General features: G+C 40.0%; 1 protein-coding gene across 1 annotated transcript in view; it reads left to right on the top strand.

Moving 5' to 3' along the window:
- LMBRD2 (LMBR1 domain containing 2) overlaps positions 1-11,641 on the top strand; it is a gene marked incomplete in the record, with an annotated part of 37,973 nt that overhangs the window by 17,716 nt on the left and 8,616 nt on the right. Inside the window, 6 exon segments of the mRNA NM_001031579.1 lie at positions 4,003-4,116; positions 6,720-6,903; positions 7,764-7,945; positions 9,266-9,399; positions 9,718-9,823; positions 10,435-10,532. Of these exon segments, the coding sequence (NP_001026750.1) occupies positions 4,003-4,116; positions 6,720-6,903; positions 7,764-7,945; positions 9,266-9,399; positions 9,718-9,823; positions 10,435-10,532 (818 nt within the window).

Here is an 11,641-nt window from a genome sequence, read left to right as displayed (position 1 = left end):
AGGATCTTCTGATAGGCCAGGCAATGCAGACACTGTGTTAACACCTTCTGTATCTACAGCAGCTATTCCAAAGGCCCATCGATACCCTTTGGGATCCTTAAAGTATCCCCTTCTGAGGTAATCAATACCAAGTATACATGGAGCCCCTGGACCAGTCACAATAGGATGCTTTTGCTGGTCTTTGCCAGTGAGACTTATTTCAGGCCTCCCAATATAGTCAACTCTTGGGAACCCCCAGTCACCCCATGAATATAAATTGATTCTGTCCCTTGGTGACTCGAGGGCATTAGCATACACTGTGCACCAGTGTCTACCAGTGCTTTAAATTTCTGTGGATTTGATGTGCCAGGCCATCTAATCCACACAGTCCAATACACTCTATTATCCCTTTCCCTCCCTCCTGGCTGGGGGCAGGGTCCCTCTATTTGTTACCTTGGTTGTCTGCAGCAAACTGGAGCGATCACCCTTTTGGAGGACTTCACCTTGGTGGTTGATTTGTCTTGTATTCTTTTATCCGTGCTTTAAGTGCAGAAGTGGGTTTCTTATGCCACTTCTTCATATCTTCTCCATGGTCACGCAGGTAATGCCACAAGGCAAGACGTGTAATAGCCTTATCATTATCATTTCCTCTAGCAGGAGGACATCCCCTTTTGATGGTTGAGATGTTGGATGATGTAGGCTGGGAGGACACCAAGTTGATCAGCTCTTCCAGTGGAGGGTTTTGGGAATTCTGGTCCTCGTCCACCAGGGATCCATCAGCATCACGTTTGGTAGACAGTTCATCTATTATATCTTCTTGTTTGCTCTCTATTCTGTCTAGCTTTTCAACCATCCTTGTGATGGTTGAAACACAAGCTCGCAGAGGATTTAAATGCAACTCAAAGTCTTGGAGTCTATTAACCAGATCATCTATAAGGGGTCTTTCTTCTCCCTCTGCCATACATTGCTGCAAATGTACTGGCATACCTTTCTGGTGCAGTCTTAGTGAATGTGCGCCACATATTTGGTGTACACCGGACTCTCTCAGGATCATGCTCTTGGTCTGGCTCGTCAGGGATGAAGTCAGGGCTGTACATCATTTCCACCACGGCACATTCTCTCAAATAACGGATGCCTTTTTCCATATCAGTCCATTTCCTTTTCTCGGGCATGAGATCATCTTTAAAGGGGTGTTTGTCTCTCACGGCTAACAACATCCACTTCCGGAGGGTGAAGGCCTGGTTCTGGCATGTGCTAATACGTCTGTCAATGGCTGAGTCCCTAGCAATGCCACCAAGCTGACGAGCTTCTCTGCTATCTAGCCACACACTGTTGGCCCCACTGTCCCAGCATCGAAAGTAACCAGCTGACAATAGGCTCATTGGGGTAACATGTGAAGTCCTTTCTCAGACCACGAATTTCATTCGTTTTCAAAGATCTATCCACAATGGTTACGATGTCTTGCTCACCTCCTGCTCTTTCAGGACTATCCTGCCCTCCTTGGTGTTTGTGCATGCAGTCTTATTGAGGGCATGGGCACTCCAGTTCCTTGGAGCCTCTCCACTGGACCTCTTTCCTCCTCTTCTCCTACACTGCCTGCTTCTTCTACTTCACCCTCCTGCTCTTCTCTTACATTGACTGCTTTCTCTACTACACCCTCATCCTCTTTCTTCTGTTCTAACTGAGTGGAAATTCGTTTCGTTTCCGTCCTCTTACAGGGGCAACTGACATCGATTCTGGTGCCTCCTGCGGGTTGATCAGGTTGGTCAGTCCCGATGCTCTTACTCTCCAGCTCGGCTCGAAGTCTATCTCGCTCAATTATGAGAGTGCTTTAGTTCAGATTCGAGCTTGGCTTGATGAGACTGAATTTTGGTTATCTCACTTTGAAGACTGAATTGTGTGTGCTGGAGGGCATCTCGCTCAGTTCGGAGTACATCCTGTTCGGACTTGAGGGAGTTCCTCTCGAACTGGAGTGTGTCTCGCTCAGATCGGAGGTTCTCCTTCTCAGCTTGGAGATTCTCTCGTTCAGGATCCGGAAATTCTCCTTCTCAGCTTGGAGATTCTCTCGCTCAGCCCGAGATTCTCCTTCTCGGCTTGGAGATTTTCTCTTTCAGCCCGGAAGTTCTCCTTCTTAGCTTGGAGATTTTCTCTTTCAGCCCGGAAATTCTCCTTCTTGGCTTGGAGATTCTCTCGCTCAGATCGGAGATTCTCCTTCTCGACTTGGAGATTCTCTTGCTCAGCCCGGAAATTATCCTTCTCAGCTTGGAAACCCTTTCGCTCGGCCCAGAGACTCTCCTTCTCGGCTAGGAAAATCCTTCCCTCAATTTCTAGAATTCTTTCCCTCTCTGGGATAGTATTAAATAAGGCCCGATAAGCATTAGCCAGGCCCCATATCATTTGTGCCTCCTCAGATCTGCCTAAGCCACAACATCTTTGTCTCAAATATCTGTTCAGGCTCTCAGGATCTTTTAGGTGTTCAGGAGTAAAGTTCCATGACACCGACATGTCCATCTCCCTAAAGTCTCTCCCAAGTCTCTCCATACACCCTGCCACTCAGTATTCTCTGGTTTTGGAGGGGACTTCTTCAGAATACGATAATTCCAGATACTAAGTGAAATAATTACAATGGCAAACAGTGCATTCAGGGAGATTAACAACGTGGTCAGGTGAGCATTCAAACAATCCATAAAGGATTCACAAGAGAGACTGGGAACCTGCTTCAAAATCACAAGTTCTGTGAAATTAGTAGCTCTCCCTACAAACTGGTCTAAAACAGAAAGCAGAACCATTTTTTTTTTCTTCCTCTTTACTAAAGCAAGATAGCAGTGCTCAAAGTTTACAAAATATCTCAGAATATTGGCAGTCCGCCTGGACTTTCAAGGTCAAGTTTTTCAGTGAGCACCTATGAAAGAGATAAACTTTCCCAACGAGGGCTCTCCGAAAGCAGAGAGAGATTCTTTCTAAAAAGCTAAAAAGCAGCTTATGCCCGCATTCTCCACCAAAAATGCCAACGGTTTAAGGGCTGGTCTGGCCCGGTTCCGCGACTAGTGGGGCGGAGGGATTTCGCAAAATCCGCGCCTCCAGGAAGGGAAACAGGGGACCCCAAAATAATTAAAAACAGCGGCAACGATCTGAGGAGAAACAAACTAATTTACTAAATATAGTATCGGAATGTAAGATAACACACTATAATACAATATAAATCAGCAATAATTGAGAGAAAGATTGTCCAAGAGCCAAAGGCCTTACGCTAATACTGAAGCCTTGCGTGCAGTCGGGCGCAGCAGTAGGGAGCCGATCCGACAGGGAAACACGGCGAGACGAGAAGAGGGACAAGTCAGATGACCTGCACCCTTATATCTGTTCCCTTGAGCAGGAATGATAACAGCACTCGAAAAGGCTCTTGGGGGACGTAGTTCTTCTTCTCTTCCAGACAGGTACCTGGAACTAAAGCATTTGCTCCTTAGCTCCCAGTACACTGCATGATGTTGTGATGTGGAATACTGATAACCAAAAATCATGAAACCATGACACTGTGGTTTTCAGACCAGCTTTGGTGTTGAAATTCTGCATGGAATGAATTATTACAATGGATGTAATTATCTGATGTGTTTTGAGATATGTAGTATGTTATGAACAGAATTTGTAACAGTTGATCGCTTACAGTAATACCTTTTTTTGAAGTATAATGAGGTATATAGAAAATGCCATGTTTTCCCACCCTATGCCTTATTCTGAATTTTTGCAAAACACAAAGTAAGTTTTTGAGAAATAATTTTAAGTGCTATATCTTTTTGATTAACAGTGTCAAACTGATCTTTTTGAGCAGGAAAAAATATTTATTTTAATAGTAGAAATTTCTAATAGAAAATAAATAAAAATAAATAAAAAATATTTCTAATAGAAAATAAATATTGGTATCAGAAGGAAAAATCTGTAGTTAGAGTGGGCTTTTCACTTGCATGAAATGTTCATAACATTGAAAAGCATACAAAAAAATAGTTATTTTTCTTTTCTTTCCAGTGTCCTACTGAGTACCAGGAAAGAATGGGTAGGAACATGGATGATTATGAGGATTTTGATGAAAGACAGAACAGTTATCCAAGTGAAAAAAGTTTGGTCAAACTTCACAAGCAGGTATGTTAATAAATTATTCTCATGTAATGAGAATAAATACAAATCAAACAAATATTTTTTCAAAGTGTTTTACCCAAATGGCGTACTGTACTGCGTGATTGTCCAGCCTTTTTGCTTGCTGGGGCCGCATTTAGTGAATAGAAATTGTCATGTACTGCATATACATAGGTTGCCCCAAAAGTAATGCTTCCTATTAATTTCCATGGAGACGACAACAGATACAAAGAGCACAATAACACTATTTGATAAAGCAAATTCTGAGCTAGAAAACACTGTTTTTTCAACACTGTCATCTCCATTAGCTGTGTATTTTTGCCAGTGATGAACAAGACAAGAGCCTGCATGCCACACTCATAACAATCTGACCCACTGTCTCTGCTGCTGAAACACACTGCCCAGCACCTCACCATGCTCACATTCACTGTTTGGTTTCAGTAACAATTAAGAAAGCATGGGTCAATATCAGTGGGTGCAGTTTTTTTCTGTGTGGAGGAATTCATTGACAAATCTTTGCTTCATATGCACTTGCATGTCAGACTCCGTTTTGTCAGAATGCCTCTGCTGCCATCTGTCACAAGGCAGCAAAGCATAATGGAATATTGGTGGGAAGGTTCAGCCTCTATTGCTATACCTCCAATACTCACCTTTGAGATGTTATGGGCCAACACAGTAAAACAGGATACATTACTTTTGCAGCAGTACTTCCAGTACTTCATCCTTTACAATAATTGTTCAAAATCTACGTACTGCCCAAAAGTGTTGACATAAGTAGGGTGTAATTATGAAGTGAAGGATATTTTTCTCTGCTAAGATAGGAATTATGTAAGTCTGGTAAGGAGGAATGATCAGATTTTTGAGTTAAATATCTGAATGCAACTGTATGCATTCAGTTTGAAAATTTGCAGGTCATGTGTTTACATCAACTGAAATGATCTTGCAAATGTAAATTAAAATTTTTCATTTTATGAACCCCAAGCTATGGAGCGCAGTTGACAAACCTGAGGAATAGGATACCATCCAGAGGGATCTAGACAAGCTGAGCAGTGGGTCCAGGTGAATCTCAGGAGGTTCCACGAAGCCAAATGCAAGGTGTTGCACTTGGGTAGAGGCAACCCCCACTGACAGTAAAAGCTGGGGATGAAAGGTTTGAGCACAGCTCGGCCAAAAAAGACCTGTTGGGTGGCAAGCTGGACATGAGCCATCAATGTTTCCTCACAGCCTAGAAAGTCAACCATGTCCCGGGCTGCATCAAAAGAAGCGTGGCCAGTAGGGTGAGGGAGGTGCCTTCTACTCTGTGCTGGTGAGGCCTCACCTGGAGTACTGCATCCAGATGTGGAATCCTTAGAACAGGAGAGACACAGACCTGTTGGGATGTGTTCAGAGGATGGACACAGAAAAGACCCAAGGGATGAAGCGCTTTCCTTATGAAGACAGGCTGAGAGAGCTGGGGCTTTACAGTCTGGAGAAGAGAAGGCATCAGATACCTGGTAGCAGTCTTTCAGTATCTACAGGGGAGCTGTAAGAAAAAAGGGGACAGACTCCTTAGCAGGGTCTGTTGCAATAGGACAAGGGGAAATGATTTCAAACTTGAAGAGGGTAGATTTAGGTTGGGTATAAGGAAAGGGTCTTTTACAGTGAGGGTTGTGAAGCACTGGAACAGGTTGCCTAGAGATGTGGTGGATACCTTGTCCCTGGAGACATTCAAGGCAGGCTGGACCAGGTTGTGAGCTCCTGATATAGCTGTGCATGTCCCTGTTCAGTACAGGGGATTTGGACTAAATGGCCTTTAAAGGTCTCCTCCAACCCTAAGGATTCTGTGATTCTATTTTCAAATTCCTTTATCAAGACAGAAAGCATGGCTGCATATTCTTCTCTTTTCAGAGCCTTGTGTTTAGCCAATGTATCAACATGCATACGATTATTTGCCATCACCTGAGGCAGCACTGCCTTCCCCGTGCCCTGCTTTCAGTTGATGGTGTTAACAGTGCACTGTTTGGCTGTTGCTGAGTGATGGCTGCATGCCCAGGGCTGTTCTGTGGGGAAGAGCTGCTGTTTTTACAGCAGGAGTGGGATGGGCCGCATCGTGAGCGTTGCTGGGCCACAGGTTGGACATGCCTGCTGTAGTGGGTTTTGCAACATTACTTAATGACTTTTAATAGAGAAAGAAAGTATAGAAGTTCAATATTTCAGAAGATCCAGATCTATTTTCTGATTATGTAAAAACTCTTCCTCTTGCAAGATAACTTGACAGTATTTTAATTGGCTAGATGATTGATGGTTTTTGGGGCCTTGCAATGACTTATTGGCAGTGCATTATAAAAAAGCATGATATTTGCTGAGTTGCAAAAATAAAAATCTATGTTGGAAAAAGTAGGTTTGCTAATGATACGGATTGATTGTTATGAAAGTACAGCAATACCTACGAATGTGTTGTTCCCTTACAGCTTACCTATTAAGAGAGTTTACTGCCTGCCTTCATGAGTGTATGGAATTTATCTTAGCAGTTTTGTAACATGGAAATTTTTAAGGCATTTCTGCAAAGCTTTTCTCTCATTTTTTGGAATGAGTATGTTGTAACCGTAATTTCTTGGAATTTATTGTAGGTGATTTACTCAGTACAAAGGCATCGTCGTACACAGGTCCAGTGGCAAATTCTTTTAGAACAAGCCTTCTACCTGGAAGATGTGGCAAAAAATGAAACTAGTGCAACTCGACAGTTTGTTCATACTTTTCAGTCCCAGGAACCAGAGAATAAAATTATCCAGTATTTCTACACACCAACTGTTGGTAAGTGCTGTTATCCAGATTCTGAATATATAAAGGAGTAACTGGTAATGTCGTGTAAGAACAGATGGTTTTATATGAAGATGTTCAGTTAGAATAGAAAGAAACAAATGTGCACGTGATATGCTTATTTAATGAAAGATTCATCAGGTATTGAGTTATGCACTTGGCTCTAGGTTAAAACTTTTTACAAATTTAATAGCAGTAGCATATTCTAATAGTAACTGAAATATTTTGAAGCTTTAAATGAAGAAAAAATTAGAAATTTCAAATTATGGAATTGTAGCTGTCTTCTACATCTGTAGAATATTGTTGTGATATTGTAGCTCTTGCAGTAAAGCATAGGGGAAAGAGCCCTTTGTCTGTCCTGTACTGATAATTAAGAATGTTGTTGCTTATGCAGTTTTTTAGAAAATGTCTTCTTGTCACATATTAACTTCTAATTTGATGTATAGTATCAGTGATTTATTTCTTAGTACAATTTTACAGTCTGATCTTTGTTTGTAATAGAGTAATAATGAACAAGCAAATAAGAAGTGGATCATAGTATTTGGGCTGAAAGTGGAGAATCCTATTCTGCTCCCTCTAATACTTCTCCCTAATAATTTTTTAAAATTTGCAACCCAAATCCATTCTGTCTTCCATGGCCATGCATGTGATTCTTTAAGGCTGAGGCAGATCTCTAGGCATCAGTAAAGCTCAGAATTTGTATGTGCAGTTCCAAAGATTTGCCTTGATTTTAAGGGTGTTCATGCAGTAAGTTATTAATGGGCTTTTGGTTTTTTGCTTTTCTGCAGGAGTTCCATTTTTGGTTGTCTAATTTTCACTGACTCAGTAGGGATGTATGTGTATTTGTTTTTCAGAATGGTACTGGGAGTGTCTTCTAAGACCATGGTTTTACAGGGTTCTTGCTGTTGTTTTGGCTGCGTTCTCTGTAATTGTCGTGTGGTCGGAGTGCACGTTTTTCAGCACAAGGCCAGTTTTATCACTATTTGCAGTTTTCATACAGCTGGCAGAAAAGACATACAATTACATATATATAGAGGTAAGTTTGAGATAATCACTCAACAAAAAGCTTTAAACTAGATTGTTTTTACAATCACAGCAGATGAAACTGACTTTAAGTTTCTGTAAATAATTTATAAGCTTTCAGAAGCTCTGTAAAATACTTAGTACCAGACTTCAGTTTTGTGAGGGAGGTCTGCCTTTTTGCCTCTCTGTTATAGAGAGAAACCCATTCAACCTGAAACTGTATGTAGAATAATTTGTGAAAAGTTAGTTTAGAGCCTAGATATTTAGACTTAGCATTTAATTGACTATTTATTTGACCTCTTTCTCCTAAATAGGAATTAACTGCTGGCCAGAAATCCAGTCCTGGCTGATGGGAGCTAGAATTTGAGTGCAGAAAGGTATCAGTAAAGCAGATGAGTAGAAGAAGGTTCAGTATACTAATAAATTGGGTTGAACTTAAAACACCTCTTGTTAATGCTTTTTAAGGGAAGAAGATGTCAAGTCATTCATAGTAATTATCCAGGCACTTAAATCAATTTCATATATGTATCAGAAAAGTAGAATAAATTTTACTAATATCAGCTATACTATACTTACCTGAAGTGTGGAATGTTTCAAGTATAGTTCAATACTAGGAAAAAAACCTCCTTAAACTTGTGTTGGCACTGATATTATTGACTTATCTCAAAATGAAAAATTAGACTGCATTCAATCTGTTGCACATACAGACTGTGTTAATACATTAATACTTCTAGTAGAATTCTTGTGGTTTAACCTAGCGGGCAGCTAAACACCACACAGCTGTTCATTCACTGCTTCCATGCAGCAGAATAGGGGAGAAAATTGAACAGTGCAGAAACTTCTGGTTTGAGATAAACACAGTGTAATAGGAAGGAAGAGAGAAGAAAAGGAAAGAAAAAGAAAGTAAACAACAAAACTAAAATCATAGTAAGAAAAAGAATAAACAAAACAAGTGCTGCACCTGCTGACCAGTGCCCAGCCAGTCCCCAAGCAGTGGCAGCCATGCTGACAAACCCCAGCCATGTTTTACTGTTCAGCCTGGTGCTGTATGGTATGAGGTGTCTCTTTATCTAGTTTGGATCAGCTGTCCTGGTTCTGTCCCCTTCCAGCATCTTGTGCACCCCCTACTCCTTGCTGATAAGGTAATACAGGGTAGTATGTTGAGTTAGTGTAGAGAATTGTTCAGCAGCAGCTAAAGTGTGGGTGTGTTATCAGCATTATTCTAAATCCAAAATACAGCACCATACCATCTACTAGGAGGAAGATTAATACTGTCCCAGGCAAAACCAGGATAGTTCTATATTCAAATAAGTTTTTTTTTCCTCTTTTCCAGATGGCTTGTTTTCTTACCATCTTTTTCCTCAGTATCTGTGTTTATTCCACTGTCTTCAGAATCCGTGTATTTAACTATTACTACTTAGCTTCACATCATCAAACAGATGCATACAGTCTCCTTTTCAGTGGCATGTGAGTATGTGATGCGTATTTTGCAAATTTGTGTCAAATAATCTATTGAAAATGTTCATTAAGCTTTTACTTATATCTTTCATTTATATTCATATATATGTCTAAATTGAGTCCTAGAATGGTTTGGGTTGGGAGGGACCTTAAACATCATCTAGTTCAAGACCACTGCCTTAGGCAGGATTGCCTTCATGTAGGTCAGGTTGCCTAAAGCCCCATCCAACCTGACCATAAAAGCCATACACCTTGATATGATTTCTTAATATTTTTGATGCAGTAAATTGTTTTAAATGCTGTTTGTTACCTCTTGCATTTATTCAGGTTATTTTGCCGTCTTACTCCACCATTATGCTTGAACTTTTTGGGCTTGACCCATATGGATGCAACAATTTCTCACACTGATGCTCAACCAACTGCTTACACATCAGTAAGTACAGAAAATATGGCATTGAGGCTTTGTCATGGTTTGGAGAATATGAAAAATAGTTTGTGATACTTCTTGTAGTAAGATTCAGATATTAGTATTTTTGCACTTACATTAAACAGGGTAGAAAAAGTTACAGAGCAGGAGTTTGGTAATGATTGCTGGCTACAGTGGAGTTGTCAACCTGTTTTGTCCTCTCTGTCCTAGAAAAGTGTAGCTTGCTGAAGAGAACAGGCTTTTCTTCTTAAGAGCTTTAGCTTCCACTGGCTTCAGCATATGGGTTATCTTTATGGATTAGGAGCCGACCTAACTGGCTGCTGAAAATTACTGAGTTTAGTTTTACTGAACAACCAGTTTCTGACAGCAAGTAATATCTACCTTTGTTCTTAGCAAATGGTCTCGTTTTGTTGTCCTTCCACACCAGATGAAACACACTAAATTTGTACTGAATTTGGATTAAGTGAGATGACAAGAATCAGATCTGTGATGATAACACCTATGTTTCCGTAACAAGAGGATTGTGTACTTATGTGTTGTGAACTGAAAAGAATGAGGTAGCAAAATCTTTCTTGGGTATCATCAGAGATTCTTGCTCTTCTGGATCTGTTTTCCAGATAATGGGATCAATGAAAGTGCTGTCCTTCATTGCAGACGGATTCTATATATATTACCCAATGCTTGTTGTCATTCTCTGTATTGCCACATACTTTAGGTAAGTAATGTGCAAGACTTATCCTCTACATTTCTTTATATTAATAACTTCAATTTCATCACTTAGGAAGAGACTCACTTCCAGATGATGAGGTGTGACATATTAATGAAAATGCAAAAAATAAAGCAATAGTTTTATATTCATTTGCGTTAAATGTATACATTTTAAGGATATCCTTTGTATGAGCTCCTAACTGATTGATTTTCTTTAAAACTTATTCCATTTTCCACTAAACATTAATTAATCAGATTTTGGGTTCTTTTCTGTTCAAGCTTCAAAGCCCACAAAAATTTACGTTATGCTATTTGAAATTAAAATTACTGTGAGGAAGCTATATTTTCAGAAGTTTTCTGATATGCAGATTTGCAAAAGCCATAGGTAATGAACATTCCAGCAGACTTGCAACAAATATATGTGGAAATGAGTGTTTAATTAAAATCTATTAAAGAAAGCTGTTTCCCTTATTTAATCTAGTGGTTACCTGACTAGCTAGAAAACATGATGTTTTAAATCACTGGATCGTTCTCCCTTAAACACAGATTGCTGGGATCTGGAAAGATAATTACAGGAAATAGTGTTATGTGCTTGCTTTTTTTGTTTTATTTCAGAACATCCACTTCTGACCACTCTAAGAGATATGTTTTTATATTTATGTTTACTTCTTGCATTGCTGTTCAGTTAGTAGCAGTGTATGTGTTCAGAGTTTTATGGAACGCAGTTTGATGCTAGAAAGTTTGAGCATCCACAGATAGCAAGAATCCAGTCCTAGTTTTTCCCTATCTACTTTCAAGTTAAATGGTCTTGTATTAGAAACGGAGGTTGGTGGCCCTGCCTGCAGCGGGAGGGTTGGAGCTTTATAATCCTTGAGGTTCTTTCCAAAATGAGGACTGTCCCTACAGCTGAAAAAAAAAAAAAAAAGCCATGTGTTTCTTCTGAGTAATATCTGAGATGAAAGTGTCTTTCCTGTTATTGTTGTTTCAAAAACAGAAATCTTATTGCATGCAGTCTTCACAGTAATTTTCTTCTGGCGGGGAGTCAAGAGGATACCATAAGTGTAATTTCTATTATATTTGAGAAGATATCAAGTAATTGTCTTAAACCATTTGTAC

Source organism: Gallus gallus, chromosome Z (genome assembly GCF_016699485.2).
Source record: "Gallus gallus isolate bGalGal1 chromosome Z, bGalGal1.mat.broiler.GRCg7b, whole genome shotgun sequence".
Taxonomy (NCBI): Eukaryota; Metazoa; Chordata; class Aves; order Galliformes; family Phasianidae; genus Gallus; species Gallus gallus.
The sequence above is the reverse complement of the archived record's forward strand: the minus strand, read 5'-3'. Positions and strand labels throughout refer to the sequence as shown.